Genomic DNA, 26,370 nt, shown 5'->3' with positions numbered 1-26,370 from the left:
TTTTCTTGTATAAAATAAAATATTATACCATATCTTATGCCTTTCTGTTTTTAAATGGTCATGCAGTAATACAAGTAGAATAAGCTAAATAAACTGCATCACCTTTAACAGTGGTAAATATAAACAAGTAACACTATGATGCTTTTCACAAACAAGTGTTATCAAAATGCAAACTTCTGATATTTGTTCTTGTCTCCTACAGGCATTTTAGTGTAAGCCTGATATTACTTTAAAATTTGAACTTTTTACTCGTAATGAACCACATATATGTTGCATTAAATTTTCTTATAATAAGGGGTATACTGCTATGAGAAAAAAATTTTAATGGTAAAGTACAAATTCTTACTACTTGTAACTTTGTAGGATGGTATTGTTCCTGATGATGCCTTTATGGGTGTAACCTGGTCATTAATATAATTAGGTATTTGTGAAATGTATAATTGTTTTTTTCTCATTTCTGTAATTACAGGGTTTCACTAAAAACCAAAGGTTTCAAGTATCAATCACACTACCAAGTTAATTTTTAAAATATGAATTTAAAAAACTCAAGCTCTATGAATATTAAGAAACAACTATAAGAAGATGGTTGAAGTATCTACAGGAAATAGTCAAAATGATTAAATCTGTATAACCATGTTACAATGAACATACATTATAGTATTTTAGATGAAACATTTTTATTCATTTAAATTCAAATTCACATATTTTGAAAATACTTCAAGAAGAATTGCTTTAGGATTTAATAAACTATATATTTAACAGTTTTACAGCACAAGTATCAATTTAATTAACATTTCATAGAACAAACACACAAACTACTAATATACAACGGGATGGTTAGTTCATTTCATGTGTGTACTTGGCCATTCATTGAAATTAGCTGAAGTGAAAATTTAGAATGAATCTTCCATTAATCTTCAAATCAGTACAATTACCTTTTGAACACAACATACTGTTTGTCAACTTAAAGAAAGTATTAACGGAATACAATTGCCCTGGTTGTATTATGATCAAATTATAAATTACCTAAGTAACAAAATGCATCAACAAGATTACCTTTATTTCCTTATTTACAATGTTGACCAGATTAAACACTTTCATGTATGAAAATGTGTTTCTTAATGTATACAGATAACACCTCTTGTTCTCTAAAATGAGTAAATTGATGAAGCATGTTTTACATTAAATTTGAAAATTTAAATAAACTTAATGGAGCATTATTATAATTGGTTATACTTTATTTTCTGTTAATGCATTAGAAAGATCAGTTCAAATAAAACCCTTATTAAGTCACTCAAACATTTTGGACTACTTGTTCCTCTACAGAAATCTAAACAATTATGAACATTGGGCCAAAATGGCTAGGTGGGTTAAGGCGTACGACTCATCATCGCAGGTTTGAATCCTCGTTGCACCAAACATGCTCACCATTTCAGCCATGTGAATGTTATAATGTTACAGTCAATCCCACTATTTATTGGTAAAAGAGTAGCCCAAGAGTTGGCAGTGGGTGGTGATGACTAGCTGCCTTCCCTCTAGTCTTACACTATTAAATTAGGGACAGATAGTGCAGATAGCCCTTGTATAGCTTTGCATGAAATTCAAAACAAACAAACAATTATGAACATCTAAAAAACAAGTAAATTTTGTTATTACCTTTTAAATTTCAGAAGTCATAACATTAACTGCTAAATGAAATTACTTTTTCTCATGTGTTCAGTGAACCTTTCATTTAGTCAAATTTAAAGCTAGAAATCACTTATATTGTAAAGATTGTTTCAAATAACAAGAAATGTCTTTCAGATGTATATACATGTTTCAACAAACTAACATAAATGTTAATTTTGGAACAGTTCTTTTGATGTGAAGTTGTAATTTAGGTTGAAAATAATTCAATGCACAGTCCATGTAGAGTATAACAAAGTAGTTTATTTCCTTCTTTAACTATAAACAAGCTGTAGACATATTTTACAAATTACTTTAACTAAAATCATTTGTTCAAGGCAAATGTGATAACTTATGTCTTGACTGATTTACTCTCTAACTTGAAAGAAAGTTCCTATTACCATAGCAGCTGTGTCTCTAACTTTTGCTTGTCTATTCAAATGATAAATTTCATGAGAACTATATGCTGGAAGTTTGATAAAGTAGAAAAATGACAGAGGTTTTGATATCATAATATATGTTAAAGGCAAATGTAGTTTTGAACTGATTAGCAATTGTTTGATAAACTTGTAGCATTAAAGTATACTTAATGTGTACATTTTAAATAATACAAAACCTGACATTTATTCAAGGTGATAGTATGTTTAATTACAAATACTGTTCATGCAAATAACAATAAATAGAAGGGTAATGGTTGAAAAGAGTACACACACACATATTTATATATATACTTTCAATATTCATTGGAAGGTAAATATTATTAAAACATGACTCATTCTTTAAGAAAACATTCAGTTTCTATATTTTATACGTATAATGCCTCCATCATATCACCAGATTTGTAAGCAAATACATGTGTACTTAAAAAAATACTGCTTATTCTGTTGCTAAATTAAATAGCTAGTTATCTTCATTTGTGTGAAGTCTAATCCTGTTAAAAATACTCTTCTTGAGAAAAAGGGCTCCATGTTAGCTATAAAGTTGTCTTTAGATTTTAGAATTTTTTTTTCCACAGAGGCAAGTGTGGTCTGCAAACAAGTAAATCACAATAAGTAATACACTGAATATGTACAGGGTGTTCGGAAAGTCACAGTGCACTTATATATGTATATGATTACAAAACTGCACAGTCTTTCCGCAAACCCTGTATATATTTATGCATTCCGTAGGAAACCTACACATAAATATATATAATGTACATATTCATAAAATTCCCTGTACATTTCCAATGCATTTTAACAATTTGTCTATTCACTCTATATGGCTTCCAAATGGATTTTAAGGCTTTAACGTTCACAGGTGTATGACACTACACAGATAATACTTACGATTAAAGTAGGCCTACTTCAAATCGAGCAGCTTTGGCAACTGATTTAAATTTAAATCTGAATGAAATAATGAATCAGTAAGTTTTTAAGTCCTCAAATTGGCTTTACTCTCAGTTACCGCATAAATTAGGGCAAATTCTTGGTATTGGTTTATTGACAAATGCACTTATGTAATTAAACAATACAGGGTGGCCCGTACATCCCTACCCATTCATATGTTATATTCAATTACTCATGTGTTATAAATTTGTTCCTTTTTTTTTTTCTTCAGAGAAATATGGCCGATGTAAGCCCATATTGAGGAAAATGTCTCACAGAACATGGCATCGCATAATATTATGCAGCGAGAATGAGGGACAGCACACAGATACACTGGAGATATAAGATATATTGATGGGTAGGGACATACGGGCCACCTTGTATATATTCATAGTTTGGCTATCTTCTATACACATTGATTGTAAATGAAGTCTAAGGTTGTGGCGGTCGTATTTACACATATATTGCTTATAGCTCTTATTTTATTTACAGACTCAGCAGCCGTACCCGCAGTTTCATCTTATTTCGGGACATGGCGCCATGTTCATAACCTCGGACATCTTAAAAATCAATCTTTCTTCACAATAATTTCATATAGGAAATGCACTTCTAAAGACACTAGAAACCTAAGAAAATATGTGTGAAAGCTAAATATAACTTTAAAGTTTACAACACTTAGGTTCGAGAAGTTTCTCATTTCGAGAGTTAATCGTAATGTTTCTTTTTAATAACACGATTGTTTGTGAACGTATAAGCGTAGTAACATCTAGAAAAAAGATGCTAATATATATCCAAATTATGTTACCTCTATGAAATAGTGACACTAACAGTAATATTATAATTTGTATTACAAATTAGTCGGCCTAATACTACTGAACTACTAAAGTATAACAGGATACGGGCAATGTCTAACCCAAATATTTTTAATTTAATCTAACTTTTTATTTATATTTTTACTACTTTTTTGAAGACATCTTGAAACCCTGTTTGCTTCAAAATGAGAATATTATTAGAGAGGTAATTTGGTAATTATAGCCTGTATTTTTTAAGATGAGAAATTACACATTGTTGCAAAAAATTCGGCACTTCGTTGCATAAAATTGGTGTCTCATAAGAAAGAAATGGTTCTATTTCAATAAAACAATTGTCAAAGACGTTTCTCAGTCGAGTACAAGATACTAAAAATTTTCAAAAAATAATTAGAAAATATAAAAGACATACTTATATGTTTATACGTAAAAAATGTCTGAACACATAAATAATGACGATTCAATTATTGTGAAGAAAAACAGAGCGATTGGCCACAACTGAAATATCGTTAAAAAACTTCTAGAATATTTATAATCATTAGAGAAATTTTGATGGTCGTAGACTTTATTTGAATATTTATAGTTGTAATTTTTCACAAAGTATGCATCTTATGCTTTATCAAAGTAACGCCAAATTTTTGCAAAAAATATGTATTTATGAATGGGAATGCAACACCTAAATTTTTACGAGCAAATATTAATAAAAAATAATCCATTAAAAAATCTGATTTTACTCTGCAAAATCCTTGTAACGTTTACTAATACTATACCAAATGTTATAAGATATATAATAAATGTTAGGTGTATGTAAACTATAACGAGTACAAACGGTAATAAGGTCTGTCCATTGGCCTTAGTTTTGAGAGAGTAAAGCGATAGTCAATAATCGGGGAGGTGAGACATTGTTCTGGATTCCGCTGTAACAACGAAATATATTAGGTAAGTTACAAATCTTAGTGCGTTACTTTTATACGAAATTCTTTCTAAGTATTCTATAATACAAAATTTAATAAGGAGTTGATACTATAAATTTAATTTCAGAATTTTAAGAAGTTTGTAACAAATTAAAACATTCTTTGTATGCTGTTAGTGATGCAGCCCATTGTACTCGTTTGTTCAAATAGGCTTACAGATAACAAATTAATAAATAATAGAGAGAAGTAGATCGTTCATATTAAATAAAATAATACATACAAAAGTAGGTTTGTTAACAATAAAAAAATGAAATGAATAAAGCTACGGTAAAAAATTAAGTGAAAGATTCGATACAATGGGATAAAATTTAGAGTGGATAGAACTTCGCGGCACACCAGTACAACCCCTAGAATAAATATTGTAGGTTTTTTGTTAGTGTGATAGTCCTATAAATTATACTTAATTTTAATGAGTATTAGTATTAGTCTAATCTTAAAATATTAGTGGACGTGGATCTTTATCTCATTCTTAAATTTTAAAAGTGTATATAATGTAGAGTGTATACTTTATCACCTATACGTACTAACTACGTAACATACTCCTTTTTGTGACATTGTGATTTCGGATCTAATTATTTAAGAGAACAGACATTATTTCAGTTTTTTACAGTCTTTTACATATACGAATAACAACTATTCTTAATTAAGCCCTTACACAAATTGTTTTAGCAGTATGTTCTAACTTCTATTGTTGGTCACTTTCTTTGCGAATTTTTGGTTGAAATAATGCAAGATCGAAACTACGTAACAATAATAAATTATTTCTTTAAAAGTGTAATGTTTTGCTAGTGTTACAGCCACTTTCACATGTATTGCTCTAGGCCTAACTTGAAATAAAAAAGATAAAACTATTAAACAGTAACTACTAGTATAGGCATAATTGACTGATATTATAAACCTGAAAAAAAAATTTCCTTCATCAGCAGCATATGCTGAATAATTTACTGATGGCCTTACAGAAACATTAACTCTTAGCAAATAAATGTACTCAGTCTTCTCTCAATCATTTATAAAAGAAATATTTAACTGATTTTGTCATTAAAATTTAAATGCATCATTGAACTAACTGTTGTATTTAGAAATAACCTAATTTTATCACCAGATGGAGGTTTACAGTCTTAATGTATGTACCTTCTTGCTAACATCTAAAATTAACCATTGAAAATATAGTTTTTATTTTAATGCCCCATCTTGGATTTTGAAATCCCTTGAACAGTTTTGATTCAAAAATAAAGCTCCCCTAAACTATTCATTCATGAAATGCTTTTGGTGGTTTTATTTCCCAAGGGTTTTGCCATAAAGACAAAATGGCTTCTTGTTCCTTCTCATCTTGTTGTCCTTTCACCTGAAGAGTTATGGTGGCTTTAACTTTTTTTATCCATTGAAGATGGCCTTGTGAAAAATTTTAGGCTCCTCAGTGTTTGAACTTCCACTCGCAAATTCTATGGTGTTACCCAATTGGCTATTCTCTTAACAATGATTATGCTGGATAATGTTTTCTCTCTGTCCTATAAACCAAGTATTTTCAATATGGCATATATCAGCACAAATAGCTCTCATTTAGCCTCGTGTGAAATATTTTAAAATGGTACAAGTGCTCTATACAAAGTTATGCATTTTCAACTGTACTGCAATATAACCAATATAATAATCATTTATAGTAACAAAGCAGCTAACCAATAACTTATTATGATTAGAGCTATTTACATTTACTTAGTCACACTTCAAACAATTAATGAAAATTATATTTAAATCAGTGTCATAAAAGCACTTAATTTACATAAATTGGTGTTTTTATTACTGTTGTTATCCTAACTATTCAGTTATTGAAATATTGCCATTATGACTTTTTTTTTTTTACTAATTTACACATCTTCAGTTTAATTTATTAGTGTCCAGATTCATAGAAATAATCAACTAATGGAAATTAGTTTCTAATTTTTCTATCTTACATTTTTCAAGCTATCCAACTTATCATAATATTGCCATTGTTTGTTAACCCAAAAAACTACACAATGGCTTTTGGTCAGCATAATGTAATGGTCATGATGGTTGCTTCTTGATTTTGATTGTCTTGGTTTAAATACTTCTTGCAGCCAAACTTGGTCACCCCTTTAGCTAATCTTCAGATTAACAAAACCTGAAGATGACTTAGGAAGGTGGAAACTTTGTTCTTTACTTATTAATAAATGTTAATACCCATACCAGCCCTTCAGAAATATATTTTTATTACATGTGGGTTTCTCATCATCATGAAACTTCAAAAAAAAAAAAAAAAAAAAATAGTGCGAGATAAATTTTAAGCACTTGGCTCTGAGTTAATGATCATGAAAGTAAAAATATTGATTCAATTTTAAATTTAAATTGTTTCTGAATTAAGGTTTATTTTTCCTAAATTACAAACATTTTGAATAAATGTGTTTAGCCAATGGAGACTCTAAATCAGGAAATCAAAAACACTTTTCCAGTTTCCTTGTCTATAAATTTCATTTTATACTTTTAGTATATAGCAGGGGTTCCCAACCGGTGGGTCGCGAAGCCTTGGCAGGAGAGTCACGTAGCCTTGTTAGAAGTAGCTTGGGATAACATTAATTTTATTTCATCAATTACATTTTGAAGTTGTGAGTGCCAAAAGGTTGGGAACCCCTGGTATATAGGCTCATAATATTAGGTTATACTTTTGTAATTGAGTGACATGACATAAAAGCCATTATTGGAACATGAGTTTTTCCGAAATGCACAGGGTTTTCTTTATAGTAGAAGTTGTTAAGCTAACTGATTTTCACCATTAATTATTCTATGAATATCTATGTATTTATTTCATGAATGATCTTAATATTGATTGGCTCATAAAACTTGCCAAAATTTGACTGCATTTTTCTGCTCTTTGTTGGGCAAGCTTGATTTCACAAAATTAATATTTTTTCAGTTAGCTATGAAGTATGCAGCATGAGTATATTGTCAGGTGAATGTGGCACTACCTTTCCCATAATTTTTTATGGGCTTTATGCTAGTAAAGAATTAATTACTTCATCCTCTTCACACCTATTCTCAGGTTAGCTTTGCCTTCTATTTCAGTTCAGCTTCTGTTAATCTTGTCTGTTGTTTTGTCTTTTTCCTTTAAGGATTCCATAACAGAGCTTCTTTTATGTAACTTTCCTGTTCTTTCCTAAGCACATGGTCTATCCACAATCATATTCTTATAGTGATCTCTACCATGCTTAATTCCTATTGACTTCCATCTTTTTTGTGTTTGAGATCTGTGTGGACTGTTGTACTCTAAGAATCCTAAGGCACTTGTAGATGAATAAATGTAACTCTCTGGCCACTTGTTTGTTTCCCAGTAGTTTGATCTGTAAAGCAATAATATTTTTCCTGGGTAATGAAGAATGATAGCTTTGTCTTGACACAAAACGTGTTGAACTTTCACAATGATTTTAGTTGTGTAGTTGCGTATTTAACTTTATTGTTGATACAAGCATCAAATCAGCATCCCTTCCTTCCTGTTCATTGCCTATGCTTTCTAACTATGTAAACTAGCTGACTTCTGCTTCCTACCTATTTACTTAATACTGTGTCTTATAATGTAACTTTACAATAATCTTCTGCCCCTGTTTTATATTTCACTGCTTGATTTTCCCATGTATATTTTGTTTTCTCTTTACCAATAATATTTTTCAAAATCTTGTGTTTTGTTGTTGCATGAGCTGTGCTCACCTGAATCTTTACTTTTATAGTAGGAAGACAACACATCCTCCATGAGCAAAAGCATGCGACTAGACTGATTATTTATCTAGCTATGTTTGTTTTCACATACGTTTTTTTTTTTTTCATTACCTTTATTAATTATTGAAGCTTTTATACCTATTGTTTTAATCTTTTGTTACTATTCCAGGGCTCATGGTTAACATTTTTTATTTATTTATTTATATTTTTAAGGGAGCCAACATTCTTAGTCCCAACCAGTTTTAGGGGTCAATCCTATAGCTCATTGTAAAATGTACTCTATACTGGAGGCATGGACAGGTTCAAGTAGTCCACCTCATACTTGTCTTTGGTTTTTGTCTAATGGTTTAAATTTCAGTTAGAATAGAAATGATGGAAAAATACTTATTGATACTAATGCTTGCGAGACAGTCATGATTGTGGTATCTGAACCTCCCCATCCTTAAATTCCTGGATCTGTCCCTAGGAGATTACCAGAAAAATTATTGAAGTAAATAGCATATGTTATCTAAATTGAAAGGAAACTAAATATATCAACATATCTCAATTTATTTTGCTGTGAACTTGTATTTCGGGAAAGAAAAAGGAATTTTTGATATTTGTGGCAGTTGAAACTATTTTAGGCAGGATTACAGTAAGTTAATGACCTTTTTTATTTTTATTCACTATATTTTTGTGCACTAGCAACATCAAGGGTGGGGCACATGCATCCTTTAAGAGTATATACTATGATGAAGGTAATTTCTTAATACTCAGTAAAATATATTAAGAAGAAAATGTGAATCTAGAAAGTATTAGAGGACCATTAAACTATTAGTGATAAAGGAAGTGTGAATCTGAACATGTTTTAATGGTCTGTTAGCATAAATAGCCTGTAATTGTTTTGCATAGATATGTTTTGGACAAATTGAAAATTTGTTGCTGTAGCATTTAATACTTCACTAATAGTTGCCTTATAGTTTTCAGAATACCACCTATTAGAACATAAAGTAAAAAATATAACTTTGTATCAGAAAAGGCCAAAAATGCCTGAAAAGCATAATATTTTTTGTTTCTAATCGATCAATCCTCATATTAGAAATAACAGATATAATCTCAGGATTCTACAACCTGTTTTTTTCCATTATAAAATTTGTTTTTAATAACTGCTTATGGAATGCAAGTGTTGAATTTTTACACAAAACAACTGGTAGATATGCTAATCCAATTATTGCAAGGCTATATAGGTGAGGTTTGACTCTTAAATTTTTTATGCATGGAACTGTTACTCTGCATAAAATTCTTCTAATGCATTCTTGCATATTTCTAGGCAGTCTAGGACTCCACAGCCTTTAAACAAAGTGTAACACAGCCACAAACAGTCAGAATTGTTAATTATACTTGTAATATAATCATTGCCTTAACCAAAGCAATGTAAGAAGTCCTAACTTAATATTCTGGGAACTTATTTCTGAAATTCATGGATTAATAATTGCCTGCAGATGGCTTCATAAAAACCTGTGACATAACACTTAAACCATTCCCTTAATATCATGAATATAAATTAAGAAACTTTTATTACAACAACATTATAACAGGGTAAACTTCTACCTCTCAGTAGATGAATTCAATGCTTACCCTTCCAAATTCTGGTGAAAATTTTAATGTCATGAAGAACAAATCAGACATCATAAATAAAATTTAATATAATAATGGCACTGCCACTATTGATACCAAATTGTCTGAATGATTTGCCCAGTATCTTGAAAGTACATTTGTAAACTCAAATCTCACATTGTTTAACACAGAGCATATCATGAATGTAAATCAATACATTTTTAATGATAATTTGTATATCCACCATATAACTATAACAAAAGTCAAAATAAACCTTATAAAAATAAAATGCAAAGTCCCAGGAGAGGAGGAAATTAACAATCTAATTCTGAAAACCCTATACAACAAAATTATAACTCACATAAAATTTATCATTACTCTCAGAATATTATGCATTTGTTTGGAAATCAGCTATTACTAAGGTTCATAAGCTTGCAAAACACCTTTGGTAAGTTGGAAGAAAATATTAATCATAAACTGGTTAAAGACTTGCCTACACACCAACAGTATTATTAACAATTTGCAGAATTAAGGCTGAAAATATAGACAAACTACTGACCTCCTTGGTAGACTTGTGTATGTATATATCATGGTTTTAACAAAAAATGTACAACAATATTGTTTTGTTTTTTTAATTCAGTGTGGCACAACTATAAACAAATTGATAATATGAACCCACTGTATTGTATCTCGGATATCCAATATTCTTACTGACAGAATAGCTAAAGTGAAAATCGGCAGTGTAACCTACAGGTGTTTCATGTTGAAAGTCTATGTCCCCTAACTTTTAGTGTTAAACCTGACATTATACAACCTTTTTGTCAGATATCTTTTTTTTTTACTTAAACCATACATGTTATGTGGTGTTTTAGTAACTGACATATCATGACATTTAGGACCTAAATATCTCTATATATTTGTCGGACTGGTGCAGCAAGTGGTGTGTAGCTCTCAACCCATCCAAATTTCAAGTTGTAATATTATGTAGGAGTGACTGGAAGGTCAATATTATAAAATAACACACACACCATTGAAATTTAATCTACTTGAATTAAATGTGTAATTTTTGCGTTATTAGATAGTCATTCTAGCATGAAAAAAGCTTAATATACATTTCCCATTTTTTATGATGGTTATGATATTGGTCAAGTAACAGACTTCAGTTAAAGTATAAAAAATAGCATCAGAATATAAAGTCTTACAGACTACAAATGTTTAAAATGTAGTTCGGAGGTACTAAATATTATGCAAATATGAGATTTTATTGGACAAAGAATAGTTTCTTTAGTTGTAATGTGAAATAACTTTGCACTTGGACTAGTAACAAAACATGCAAAAATCTTAAATCTGATTTACCCAGCCCATCAGAATAAAGTTAACTTTGAAATGGATATCCTTGGTACAGTCTTAGTTCCTTCAAGCTTTCCACCTTTTTCATCTTTGCCAACATCAATCCCTTGGTGTGGATTCCTGTATGTGGTGAGGTGATCTCCCAGGGAAGGTTCTATTCTTTCTAGTTACCTCCTTTGGGATCTAAACATCCACCCACGTGTTTCCTGTGCATGTTGACACGTGAAGGGGAGAAGAGGGTCCTGGTGGTTGAAGGGTCCAACCCTGACGCACCACTTTGGCCTTGAATTCCTGTAGACTGGCAAATTTTGGGTGGCTCCCCGTTGGGTCAATCAGCTGGATCACTTGGGCTATAGTCAACCAAGTACCAGTGTTGGAAGTTCTCAACGGGTTGTGGACATTGTGTTTGATGCTGGTGTTTGGGTATAGTGCTCATGAAACCCTGGTATTGCTGCAATGTCCTTGCATGACGTTGTGCGTCCCCTCGTATTGCTCCATGTTAGGATGTTCCTTTTTTCCTATGGATCCTCCTCTGAAAAAGTTTAAATAAAATAGTGAAAAAACAGTCAAGAGGTAAATGACCACATCTTGAAGACTCTGAACAGCAATCTCCAACATTTATAATGCACTTACCTCATTTTCTTATATTACATTATCTCTCAGAAGGGACTATAGGAACTTGCTGGCTCTCCAGAATCGGTAAAGAAGCTTCGATCTGGAGACATATTGGTTTAAACATCCACATCCCAACACAGTGAACTCCTCTTGAATTCAAAGGCAATTGGGGATGTACCTATTGAGGTTACCCCTTATGCTACCTTGAATTCATCATGAGGAGTTATTGTTGAGAGGCATTTGAAGAACGTCCCCGAGTCGGAGATTCTCGCTGGTCTTTCCACTTAAGGAGTTTCTGCAGTGAAGTGCATCTCCACTCACAAAGATGGAGTTACACTGCTGACAGATATCCTTGTTTTGACATTTTAGATCACCACGTGCACCTGCCACCATCAAGGCAGGTTATCTAATTTGCAGGGTACGGCCATACATTCCAAACTCTCTCCGATGTTTCCAATGTCAGAGGTTTGGCCACTCAAAGACATTATGTTGTGGTTCCCTGACATGTGCTCATTGTGGTGGCAAGAACCACGATGCCTATGAGTGTGACACGGTCCCACATTGTGTCAACTGTAATAGTTCTCACCCTTCCTACTTTCATTCTTGCCCTAAATGGTTGGAGGAAAAAGAGGTGCAGCATTTGAAAACAACTCATAACATTAGTTATCCTAAGGCTTGGAAATTGCTATCCGCCACTTCATCTTGGACATATGCTGCTGCACTTTGTACCACAACTACATTGGGAGTGCAGACAGATCTCTCTGTGACTCCAAGAGAATCATTTCCAAAACAAATGAAAAGCCTTTTGACCTCCATGGTTAAAAAGGTTGATTAATCGACTTCTGCACCCATCTCTGTTTCTCCCATATATTCCAACAAACCCCAAGATCCTCATCCTTTGGCTTTAAGTACAGGCATTTATTCAGATACATCTTTTTCTCCCACCCCAAGATATAAAACAATCGTTCATTTACATCCTCAGTCACTGAAATCCCCTTCCAACAACAACAGATTTGCCCAGTCGACCCAGGGCAGGATCCATGGAGGTCGATAGACATCCTCTGAATAAAGACAGTAAGGAAAAAAGACGTGGTTGTAAACAGAAGGATTCTCCGGCCCCTTTGATTACCCGTCATTAATAATGGCTACCTTGAAACAATGGAACTGTTGAGGTTTACGTTCTAATTGGGATGACATCAAAACACTGATTGCTTCCTACCATCTTGTATGTCTTTTCTTACAAGAAACATTCCTAAAAACCTGCCAATACAGTCACCTTTTGGCAGATTTCTCTGTACACAAATGACAGGCTGTGTACTGGATTAATACATGGAGGGGTGGTGCTGTTGGTTGATCAGCATGTGCCTACCCTGTCTTTGTCACTCAACACACCCTTAGAAGCTGTAGCCATCTGTGTTTCCTTGGGTCATACCATCACTGTTTGTTCTCTCTACCTGTCACCTGGAGAGTCATATGTTCAATCAGACCTTGATGCTCTCGATGAACCATTACCGTCTCCCTTTCTAATCGTGGGGGACTTTAATGGACATCATCCCCTCTGGGGAAGTGCTGTTATTGATAGGATGGGTTGCTTTGTAGAGCATATGTTCTCTGATCACAACCTTTTTCTTTTCAATACTGGTTCTTCCACTTATTTTCACACACCTAGTCAGCCCTTTACTGCTATTGATCTCTCGGTTTGCTCTCCTTCATTATTCTCCCATTTTTCATGGAGGGCTGACAATAATCCACTAGGTAGTGATCATTTTCCTATACTTTTGAGAGACACTGGCTGTGGTTGATGCCACCCTACCTGCATGCCCCAGTGGAAGCTGGATCAGGTAGACTAGTCCACTTTCACTGCTCTTGCAGAACTTGATCCTTCCATTGTCAGTCAGCCATCAACAGATGACTGTGTGGCAGTGGTAACTGACTGTATTATACAAGCAGCTGCTCAGTGTATTCCTAAAACCTCGACACGATATCCTCGTCTGTGGTAAAATCTTGCCTGCCACATGGCACTGAAGGCTCAAAAGCGGGCCTGGGATACTTTTCGTAGATATCCCATGCTTTCGAACCGCATTGCTTTCCAATGGGCCCTTGCACATGCTAGGTGGGTAAGATGTCAAAGCTAGAAGGAATCTTGGATTAAGTTCACAACGAGCATATCTTCTACCACCAGTTCCAAGGTCATATGAGACAGGATTCATAAGGTCAGTGGGCACTACAATTCTGTCCCCCTCTCAATCTTTCTCTCTGATGGCAAAGAGGTAGCTGATGTCTGGAGCATCACCCACACTCTAGGTGAAAGCTTTTGCCGGGTATCTAGAACTTCTGTTTGTTCCTCCACCTTCTTGGCCATCAAGACTCGGGCAGAGCATTCACCTCTTTCCTTTCGAACTGACTGTCTCTTTGACTATAATTGTCCCTTTACACTGGTGGAACTGAAAATGGCCCTTCATTGGTCTGTCAGTACATCTGTTGGACCAGATGATGTACACTATGACATGCTGCACCATCTATCTCCTGGTTCTCTTGATGTCCTTCTGATTGTTTTTAACCGGATCTGGCAGGAGAATGTTTTTCCTGATGCCTGGTGCCAGTCTATTATCTTACCTTTCTCTAAACCTGGGAAAGATCCCAAGATTTCTTTAAAGATTGCTTTGACAAGATGTCTCTGTAAGACCTTAGAGAGGATGGTTAATGCTTGTCTTGTTTGATTCGAGGAATCAAACAACCTCCTCTTGACCACCCAGTGTGGGTTCCGGCGACACCACTCCACCATAGACAACCTAATTCGACTTGAAACGTCAATCAGGGAAGCCTTTCTCAAACAACATCTTGTATCAATATTCTTTGACATTGAGAAGGCTTATGACACAATGTGGAGGTGTGGTGTTTTGTGAGACCTCCATGTATGTGGGTTGCATGGCCATTTACCCATGTTTTTTCAAAAGAAATTCCAGGTTTATGTGGGTTTGACACTTTCCTGTTCTTTTCTGCAGGAGCTTGGGGTTCCTCAGGGCCATGTTTTGAGTGTCACACTTTTCAGTGGAAAGATTAATCCCATTGCTGAACAATTCCCTCTCACTCTTGCAAACGGGATCTATGTCGACGACTTTCACATCTCGTGTCAGAAGTTGAACATGAGACATACTGAGCAGCAACTACAAACTGCTCTCACTCTTATACTGAAGTGGACCAAGGTGAACGGCTTTAATTTTTCTTTCTCTAAAACTATTTGCATGCACTTTTGCCACTAATGGGATATTCACCCTGATCCTGAACTCTGTATTGGTGTAGTTTTGCTGCACTGAACATCCTCTGTGTCCTCTCTACCACCAGTTGGGGTGGGGATCGATGTTCTGTATTAAAGCTATATCGTGCTCTTGAATCGATCAAACCTCAACTATGGATCAATGGTCTATGGCTCTGCCAGACCATTAAAGATGCTGGACCCCATTCATCATCATGGACTTTGATTCTGCACTGGGGCTTTCCACACCTCCTCAGTTTAAAGCTTATACGCAGAATCTTGTGAACTTTCTCTGTACCTTTGCCGTTTGCAACTGTCTTTACTATATTTTTGAAAACTTCATTCCTTACCAAAGGATCCTACCTGGGGATGTGTTTTCCTTCCTCAGTGGGCCATACTTTTTCAGAACAGACTATCTGCCATTGGTCCTTTTGGCCTTCACATCCAGGTGCAATTGGATGAATTGGGTCTGTCCTTGGAAAACTGCAGAATCCACTGGCCAGCCCATCCCACCATGGCTTATTACAGTCCTCAAATATGATCTTTCATTGAATCATCCGAGAAAAGCAGATACTCCCGATTGGAAGTACCTTCTTTTCTTTACTGAACATCTTTCAAACAATCTTTCCATTCCAATTTATATGGATGGTTTCAAATCGGGTAACTCTTTGGGCTCTGCTGTGGTTTGTTACATGCAGAATCCCCTCTACAGCTTCTGTGTTCACTGCTGAACTTTTTGCCATATCTCTTGCTCTGGATCATATTGAAACTTAGCAGTACTCCAACTGACTTGCTTAGTTCTCTTCTGGCCCTGGAATTGCTTCATGTTGGCTCACACCCTGTTCTCACTGATATTCAAAACCAACTGGCACATTTCTCATTGGCATTTACTTCTAGCCAGTTTTTCTGGATACTAGGCCACGTTGGTATTCATGGGAATGAGCTTGCAGACACAGCATCTAAATCTTTCTGCTCTGGCACTATCACCACTGTGCCTATTCCATACATGGACTATGGTCCTGTATTCAAGGTTCAACTCCATGCCAGCTGGCAGTCAAGTAGGAGTGAGCAACACAACAACAAGCTTTTCCAAATAAAACCCTATATTGGGCTTTGGCCGTCTAGGTTCCATAAGGTTCGGAAGGAGGAAGCTGTTTTAACTAGACTATGTATTAGTCACAGTTTTTAATTCTTCGTTTTCCTTTAGCTGGAACTGATTCTCCAGTGTGTGATTTGTTTAACACTCAAATCACTGTAAGCCACATTTTACTTTCTTGCCATTGTTACTCAATGACTTCACTATTTTAAACATGTTCTGTCCCAAGATTTGTCTGTAACATTGGACAGTGTTATTGGTGATGGTGACACTGTCCACCTTGATAAAGTTTTTAGTTTTTTAATTGCCATTAATCATTTAAGTGTTTGATATTTATTCATTACACTTTTTTAATTGTGGTTCCCTTTTTGAGTCTCAATCTCTCTAGTTCAATTAGAAATTGGAAAATGGCTGTAACATTAAATAACTCGACACCAGGACTGGAAAGGCCAACTTCAGATGACTAACACTGCTGTTTGAACAACCAGTTAGTTGTCCTGGCAGAGTTATTATTATAATTATGCTGCATGTCTTTTAAAACTTTTATTGCTTTACCTTTTGATAATGGCTGTTATGACAACATAACCCAGAACCAGGACTGGAAAGGCCAACTTCAGGTGACTGATGGTGGTTTTTGTACTTGCCTGTTAGCCTTCCTGGTGGGTTATGATCATTACCATTATGCCAGAGAAAGCCCTTTACAACTTACTCTTACTTCTCACTTAACATTGTAGACTAGGTGTGAACATTGGTTTTATGCTTTTTCTGTTTTTCAATGCTGTTTTGTTTTACCTTCATTTCCTTTTATGTATTGCACTACATTTAATATATATTTATCTTTCTACTGGATGTTTGGTGCAGGTAGCCTAGCTGCTTTGTGCCATAAAACTAAATCAGCCAACCAACATCAACAGTCACCTTTTATGTTCAAGCATACATTTATGGCAAGCAGTTTCCTTTTTCATACTTGGTACAACCTCTCTTTCTTTTAACAAACATCCTATTTCTGCCTCATCACTGACTTTATTTATTCTGACATTTTTTACAAGGTGTCAGCTCTCTCTTTTTTTATTTTATTTATCAATAATGCTTGTGAATCAGCCTATCCAGCTTGAACAATATTGAGCTTCATATTATTTAACCAGAGCACCCAAAAATCTTGCACTTAATTTCTTTACTGCCTTTGGTGGTAGTTCAACCAAAGTGTTTGTGAGTTGGACAAAGAGAAACACTTTCTGACCATCCCTGGTTAATTTTTAGACCCCTTCTCAACCTGAAAGTTTTCAAATCAGAATACCTATATTTCACTTTGATTTTTTGTTGTGTACCCAAACATTTCAATGTCCCAATAGATCAGTGAGCAGCTTTGTTTGTAGTTTCAGCACTCATCAGTATTACTTGGGATACCTTGGCTGTGACAGCTGTGGCAAAGGTTATGAGTTTCTTGGAACACACGTTCACACACGTGTATGTATACATTGCTACTTAGGCATGATAGGCTACATATGTTGAATAGATCATGTACTGGTACAGCTTAGCATTCTTGCATTGGCCTTAGTAGTCACAAGATTTGTAGATTGTATGTGTCTGACAAGCATTCATAAGTTAGGAAAGATCCATTCATGTTTTGCTCATTTATGACATGCTTAGATCAATTTATGTGAAGTCAAACTTTTAAGTGCCCTTTTGATTTTAAGGGGCCATGTGAGCTACCTAGTGGGCATTTTTTATGTACCTGCCAATATATATTTTCGGGGGTCATTGGCTTCTGGGCCTCGCTGATTTTGAGCATTGTATTCACTGTATAGACTTTCTTAATTCTTTGCATTATATGAAAGAACAGCACTAAATTATTTATCAGTTAGAATTTTCATTGAAATTATCTTCAGTTTAATTTTCTTTTAATTAACTTATATTTGGAACACATGTTTAGTTGTCTGTTCTTGTTTAATCCAGCATGTGGGTTTTGTCTAGTTCTTAAAATCATAGTTAGACCTGTTCATCATTGCCATACCTAATTCATTTTCTGTATAACTAATAATGAAAATCTCTGTTATGTATTTGATATAAATGGAACACTACAGCATCAGCTTCTTGGAAAACCTGGATTATACATTCATGTTCCCATATTTCTGACATTTGATATGTTAACACTCCTTCACGTGAATAATCCAAAATTGCCATAACTGCTATAGTGTAATGTGGTTTATTCCATTCTGATCTTGGATCCAGTATTCTCAACTATCTACTTTTGTTATTTCTTCTGAGCCTGTCTCATCTTGTTCCACCACCAGGTGTGGACTGGTCCAAGAAAACATCTGTAAAACTCAGTGAGCCCCTCAGGAAAAATGTAATTTTATTTTTAAATTTTCATGATAAACTTTTGTGGGTCCATTGTAACTGTTTTGTGGTAAGATTTTAGTTTCCAGTATATCCCAGTTTACCACTCCTTTTGCATTCCTGCTTTTGCATTGTATTCCTCTTTACAACTTGAATTGGGTATTTCCACTTTTGTCCTTTACTGCTTAGATAACATAGGTGTGTCTTTTTATTTTCTTTTTCTCAGTTAATATTTTGCTGAATGTCAGGTGCCTTTGTTTTTTTTTTCCTTTTCATTTCTTCAACTTTTTTATTTATTCTTTTCATCACAACTCATCTCAACTGAAGCAGCTTGTATGTGCCTGGTTATCACCTAGCTTTTGGTTTTATTTTTTTAATATGGGTAGAGGTTCTTATATATTGGTATCTTCAACTGATACAGCTCTTCAGCAATTATTTCTGCTTACTTTGGTTTCTTTCTCTTGGGATCCAAGTGCTCTAAGTTTATCATTGTAATTTTGGGTTTGAGATGAAGCTGGTATGATCCCCATTGTACTCTTATTATGTGGATGTCAGCACCAAGCAAGAATGTCTTGGATGTGGTTGACTTACCAAGTACAGTCTGCCATGCCCTAGCCATTCCACACCATGGGACACATCCTTCATTACCAACTTCTTTGAAATTGAGTTTTCCTATTTATCTACATGGAATCACCTTTCTGACTTGTTTCCTCTCACTCTGATGTACTTTCTTCCTTTTCTGATGTTTGTTTCAAGCTTGTCGTGGCAAGGAGAACACTGGTTCAGAAGTGGTGAAGAGCCCTGCCTCTGATCATCTCATTTGTTTCTCTTCTCTTCAGAAGTATCCTTTGGATACTCTTGGGGGATATGTATGTTTCTCCCTTGCATCAATCCCTCTTCCTTTTCAGTGTGGGATTCTAGTTAATCTTGTGAAAGAAAGGAAGTACAGTATTTTCCTGTACTGAAAATGTATTATTGATAGTTAATTTCCTTTCATTCACATTTTCCACCCTCTTCCCCACAATCTTCCAGTGCTCAAGTCTTCTGTCAAACTTTGAAGTAATGGTTCAATAGTGGTGCATGAAGAGTTGCATTCATCACATGATAGTAGTGCTTTCCTATTGGTGAAGAAATGACACATGATGATTTGCATGAAAAACATTAGAATCTTTGATTCAAATAGGGGTATGTGGAAGGGTTGTGACATGCATTATAACAAGTTTGTTTACAGAGGGCAGCAAAAAATGGAAAATTTAATCTATTGATTGGATGAAAGTACCTATTTTCAGTATAGAGAGATTAACTCTTAAGCCTCTACCATTTTTGTATGTTTCGACAAAGTTAGTCTGCAAATGGGTGGAAATTACTTTGATTAAAGTGTTTGATTTTCTAGCTATAAACTAGAATCTATTTGTCCAAGTACTTTCATGATCATGTTGTTTACTTGCTTTGTTATTGGAAGTTTTACATTAGTTTAAATTTCATATGTGCTTATGATGTAAGGTTGTAAGGTGTCCACAGTTTAAAAATATATACATACAGTTTTTGGTTTTCAGTACTCTTTAAATACAAAATATTTTGCCACTAGTAATAATAAAATGTAACATGGTGTTTGTGCTTGTGCACAATTTTGTTCTGAATAATTAACAAACACATGTTCACATTTTTGTGGTGATGGGAGTATTATTGTTAGTTTTCTTTAGTTGATATTTCATGTCTGTTAAGTTGATTACAACAGTTAAATCTAAGCATGCCCATTATTATTATAATAATAAAAAAAACAAAACATAAAATTCAATTTGTATGTGATCATCTTATCTTGTTGGTAAGTTTAAATTCTTATTTTTGTTTAATGACTGTGGAAAAAATTAGTCATTAAAGCATAACAAACTTGATAGTCTTATCAGGTCTATGCTACTAAAATTTAGGTTGAAAGTTATAACTAATATATTTGGAAACTTCATAATATTTTTATCATACAGAATAAATAAAAAAAATATTTTTTATGGTGGCTCTCACTTGAGTTAATTTTTCAAAATTTTTGTCAAATATTTTGACTTTTTCTAACATTATACATTTTATTTTATAGTGCATTTAATTCTTGAATAGGGTAGCTTTAATTTGTGTGTGTGTGTAGTTGGCCATTGACTCTTTACAAATACTAGATAGTTGATGTTTGTGAGCTAAAGTGTGGGTATTGTACTATAAAATTTTAACTCGGTTTTATGTGATATTGCAAAATCAAGAATTTACAATTATTTTGATTTCTGATCACAAATAAATGAGTCTTATGTGATAAATGTTAAAAAGATGTGTATTTTCTTTTTATAGCGTAATGGCAAAAATATAAATCAATACATAAAGTTAATAACAAGATGTATGTGCTTTTAAATGCTTTACTCTGTTTTCAAAAGAGAATTATTTGTTTCAGGAGGTGGCTTATTATTCTTGAAGTTCAGTTGTCATTCTCGTTATGTTTGGTGAAAAGATAAAGGAGGAATAAATTATAAAGTAGACTGGACTTCTTATGATATCAAATGAGTATTAATAGGTCAAGTATTTGCTGAAAATTTCACCCAAATATTTGCTTATGGAGGGATTTAAAATGTAAAGAAGGAAACAATATATGTCTTTATGATATTTGTAGAAAAGAGTTGTTGGAATTTGGAAACTCAAAGGATAACACATTCTTCAGATGAAAAATATTTCATTTATGATGTATGATGAACCAAGTTTTAATCACAAGGCAAATTTGAGTAGACGTAAAGTTCATAATAAAACTCTACAGTTCATATGTCTTACTTGTAATAAATCTTTCCAGTCAGCTTATGCCTTATCTCTACACAAGAAATACCATGCTATTGATAAATCATTTAAATGTTCCTATTGTGGCAAAGAATTTAGTGAAAACAAAGCTCTTAATATTCATTACCGAATTCACAGTGGTGAAAAGCCTTATAAGTGTGAATTATGTGGTAAAAGATTCACATAACGTGGCCATCTTACGACTCACAGGAGGACGCATACTGGTGAAAAGCCTTATGTGTGTACTGTCTGTGGTAAAGGTTTTACAACCAGTTCCTCATTAAACACACACACTCGAGTTCATACAGGTGAGAAACCTTTTGGTTGCGACTTTTGTGGCCAAAGGTTTGCAAGAAATGCTAATTTGTTACGACACATGCTTGTACATTCAGATGAAAAAAAGTTTGAATGTAATCTTTGTGACAAAAAATTCAAGGAAAAATCATCATTGAAAACACATGAGAAAACTCATTCAGGAGAAAGACCCTTCAAGTGTGATAGTTGTGATAAAGCATTCACAATGAAATCATATCTTACTGCTCACAAAAAAATACATTGCAGTGAAAATACTTGCAAAACACTCTCGGGGGAAAAATCTTTTAAATGTGATGACTGTAATAGAACGTTCATGTCAAAATCACACCTTTCTACACACAAAAAAATACATTGGGGTAAGAAAAATTACAATTGCGTTATGTGTTGTAAAGATTTCTGTAAGGATTCTAGTTTGCAAAAGCACATCAGAATGACTCACAGAAATGATGTTAGATTTATATGTAGCTTATGTGGAAACAACTTTTCACATAAAGTTCATTTGATTAATCATATGCAAGTTCACAGTGGAGAAGAAGGACCATTTACATGTAATATTTGTGGTGAAATTTTTGAAGATCTTTCCTCTTTAGTGAATGATATGATGTCTCACACAGAGAATACACAGTTTGTTTGTAAAGTGTGTAGAAAGGAGTTTTCTTTTTATGGAAATCTTATATATCATATGAGAAAGCATCCAACTGAAAACCCTTTTCAGTGTTTTATGTGTGATGAAACCTTTACAAGTGTTTTGAATTTGAGAAAGCATGTAGCAAAATATCATGGTGAAAAAGCCCTTCATACACTTTGTATAAACACCAACTTCACAGGTGATATGGGAATTAATACAGAAGAATTGCAAACTACAGCTACTTCTCTAACATCTGAAGAAGATACAGAACAATTAAAAGGAGTTGTGATTGAACCATTAGTTAAAATAGAGATCATGGATGATTGGTATCAAAATGAGTATGATAAACTGCACGTAGCTAGTACAGAGTTAGAAGATGGACAGCAAAGAGTTCAACTTGAAAATGAAGAACAAGAATATAAAATAGAATACGAAGACGAATCTGAATCGGAAAATGAAGAGCAAAGAACAGAAGTCTGATTTAAAAGAACAGTAAGTGAATTGGTGAATAAAATTATACATGTATTATGGTACCATAAATGGACGGCAAAGAGTTCAAGTTGAAAATGAAGAACAATATAAAATAAAATATGAAGATGAATTGGAATTAGGAAATGGGGAGCAAAGAACAGAAGTCTGATTTAAAATAACTAAGTGAATTGGTGAATAAAATTATACATGTTACCATAAATGGATGGCAAAGAGTTCAAGTTGAAAATGAAGAACAATATAAAATAGAATATGAAGATGAATTAGAAAATGAAGAGCAAAGCACAGAAGTCCGATTTAAAAGAACAGTAAATGAATTGGTGAGTAAAATTATACATGTGTTATGGTACCATAAAATGCATGATTAAATAAAATGAAACATCTCAATGAATATTTTCACTTTGTAACACATTAGGAACATTGCATCTTCATTGAAAGTATGAAAGAAATTGTTTTCAACTTTATATCTTCTAACAACATATACATGTTCATTTTGTACTGTACTTGGAATTAAGAATATGAGAAAAATGTTTCTGTACAAATAGTTGATGAGTTTTACTGGGACAAGTTATAAACAGTCATTCAATATTAACCAAGTTATTAACAAAATAAAACTATTGATTTAGTCTGGAGTATGAGATTTTATGAAAAACTGATCTTTAAAACTATGTAATCTTATTAAATAATTTTTATATTATGTAACTTATTCTAATACAGTGCAGGGAACATGATGCTTAATGTAGTAGTGTGCTTTGTACTTGGCAAGATGAGGTTGTCTCGTCCAAATCAATTTAAACATAGACCATATGATGGTTGTGTCCATGCTTTCTAGAAAATTTCTGTTACCACTTGTAGTTGAAATTAAAAGCAAACAATAGTTTTACTAGACAGTGACAGAAATTATTGTAATTTTGTATTTAATTCTGAAATATTTCCATGATTTATAAAGATGGCCATTTTAAGAGTTATTGGCTCATGGTATTTTCAGTTAGAACAGATTTTTCAAATGAATAAATAATGTCAGTCTATTATATAGTTGTAGGTTTAGCAAGGTATATTAAAAAGTAAATTGAATTTTGCCAGAACAAGAGTCAGTGCTAAGACAAAGAAATTGGACACAACATATATAATAGAATGTAACAATGTGTTTGACATAAAGCAACAGTGTGTGTGTGTGTATGGCACCTTTTGAATGGAGGACAGTCACCTTTAGTTGAAAGATTTTTTGATCAGACTGGCACTACTCCTTCAAGACATTTTCAAGCTGATCAACTCACTCAATATGATATATTGGGCTGCCCAAATCTCACATTATTTAGGTAAGTTAATAATGTCTGGTCATTTCCATTCAAAATTGAGGGAAGCTTGCAACTTCAAGAGAACATGTGATCTGCTATTAAAAGGCATTGCTTGTGACCTTTATGTCAAGTTAGGTTTACAAAATGTGCACTTCATGGGTAAACCAGGTGTTATCTCTGAAAGATGAAGAACAAAGGTTGCTAGAAGGAAAGCAATTTGATAATGTTCTCGAGAATGTGATGAAAAATTTATAGTAATTCTGCATTAAAGTAAAATAAGAAAATGCACATACCACACACGTCAGTCAAAATCTGTATATGTTGAAAAGATGATCTTACATTCTTATTCATATAGGTGTTAATTATAATGTAACTGTGGTGTTACTTTTTATACCTTTTTAATATGTTAATATAGGTAGATGAACATAAAAATTGTGACATGAGCAAAAAGAACTAAGTTTTATTTGAAGAAAATTATGTATGTATTCTGACAACTATGTAACGTGGTTAAGGGAGAAAAGTTTTATGTTTACTAAAATTAAACTTTTTTAGCATATAGAAGTGTATAAAAGTCTTGTGTAATGTGTTACTTTTTTTAACTTTGAACCATATTTTCTTTACACTGTTATCTAGGTTTTGGCCATTATATCAGAAAATACATCTTCATGCTATGTTTTTTGTATGAAAGTGTATTGAAATAGGTACAAAGATATATTCTAGAGTATGCTGTGTAACATTGTCAATGTGGCTAATTTGCATATTATAAAAATAAAGAAATACAAAATAAATGTTGCACACTCCTAATTACATCTATGAGCATAACTAAATGCTTCTGAAAATGGATTCATAGACCAAAAATTGGTCTAAAGTAAGGAAATCTAAAAATTGAGTTGAGGTCTTAACTTATGGCACTAGTGAGTATGCTTTAAGTAGGGCATATGCTACAGTGACTCGTTAATGGTCATTCAATAAAAACTAAACCTCTTACCAATTTTATTGCAGTATATACTGTATGTACGCTGATAATACATATTTATGCTAACTGTGAAGTCTATAACATCAGCGTATCTAAAGATAGAGTTAAAAATAAATATGAGAATGTCAGTTGTCTGAGTTTGAGAAAATATGTTTAAATATTAGGTGCAAAATTGTCAATTTAAAGGTCTTTATCCAATTGAAAAAGGTATACCACATCCTGCAAACTGTAAAACTTGCACCTGTAATACATTTCTGGGTATTAAAGGGTATATGCTAGCTTAAAGTGAATTCCGTTGTAAAAGCTTATAGACTGTATATTTTCCTTAAAATCTTTTATCAAATTATTGTGTATGTTGAATGTGTAATGGAATTTTTGCTGTTATTGTAATTATAATCACTGTATTATGTAAGTAAATGCTAAATGTTTGATAAATATTTGTGTGTTGTTTGTTGCCCATTGTAAATTAGCTACACAACATGTATATTTCTATATCAAGTCTTCAGGAAAGTAACGACAACAACAAACAATATTCATTCTATGAAAGTACAAAACAAACAGTCATACAGGCCTTTTAATGTCCAATTTTGGTATAAAACAATACATTATAGCATCCAAACAAACTGGTATTTTAGCTTAATGAACAGAGTATTTTTTTTTCATTTTGCTTTCATTAGTCTTTTATAGTTACCATGTCTTTGGGAACTTAAACTGAGTGTGATGTATTGATGTCTGTGTGAGGCACTGGTGAAAATTCAGTTATATTAAATATATGTAGGCAGAGGTTGTTTTACAAAATGGTCAACACAGACACTGGATGTGCCATAGTTCAGTCCCAAAATGGCCCATAGCTAACTTTAACATATAAAATCAATTTATTGAGGGTAATTATTCATTTTCTGCTCCTTATTTGTTGGGTTGAAATCACTTTGACAATTTTATCATCATCAGGTAATATTGGAAGTGCAGACACTTTTTAAAAAAATGTATTATTTTTATGGTATTTGATTATTAACTACAGCGAATAGACAAATGAATGTACTGAGTAATTATCTGCACATTTTA

General features: G+C 33.3%; 2 protein-coding genes across 3 annotated transcripts in view; one reads left to right on the top strand and one right to left on the bottom strand.

Moving 5' to 3' along the window:
• The window catches only part of cin (Molybdenum cofactor synthesis protein cinnamon), a 126,039-nt gene extending 122,813 nt beyond the window's left edge, over nt 1-3,226 (bottom strand). The window contains exon 1 of one of the 2 annotated variants that reach the window (XM_076453968.1): nt 2,994-3,226. The gene's annotated coding sequence lies outside the window, so the exon portion shown is untranslated. The remainder of the gene's footprint in view (nt 1-2,993) is intronic. The other variant, XM_076453929.1, reaches the window with a different exon arrangement.
• A 1,398-nt stretch (nt 3,227-4,624) lies between these two features.
• Nucleotides 4,625-25,742, top strand: LOC143225155 (uncharacterized). Its single transcript, XM_076454095.1, has 2 exons — nt 4,625-4,780; nt 21,226-25,742. The coding sequence occupies exon 2, from the start codon at nt 21,976-21,978 to the stop codon at nt 23,020-23,022; it is 1,047 nt and encodes a 348-aa protein (XP_076310210.1). The 5' UTR covers nt 4,625-4,780; nt 21,226-21,975; the 3' UTR covers nt 23,023-25,742.
• The last annotated feature ends 628 nt before the right edge of the window (nt 25,743-26,370 follow it).

The sequence above is a fragment of the Tachypleus tridentatus genome, chromosome 1 (genome assembly GCF_004210375.1).
Source record: "Tachypleus tridentatus isolate NWPU-2018 chromosome 1, ASM421037v1, whole genome shotgun sequence".
Taxonomy (NCBI): domain Eukaryota; kingdom Metazoa; phylum Arthropoda; class Merostomata; order Xiphosura; family Limulidae; genus Tachypleus; species Tachypleus tridentatus.
This window is presented reverse-complemented; position numbering and strand designations above follow the sequence as displayed.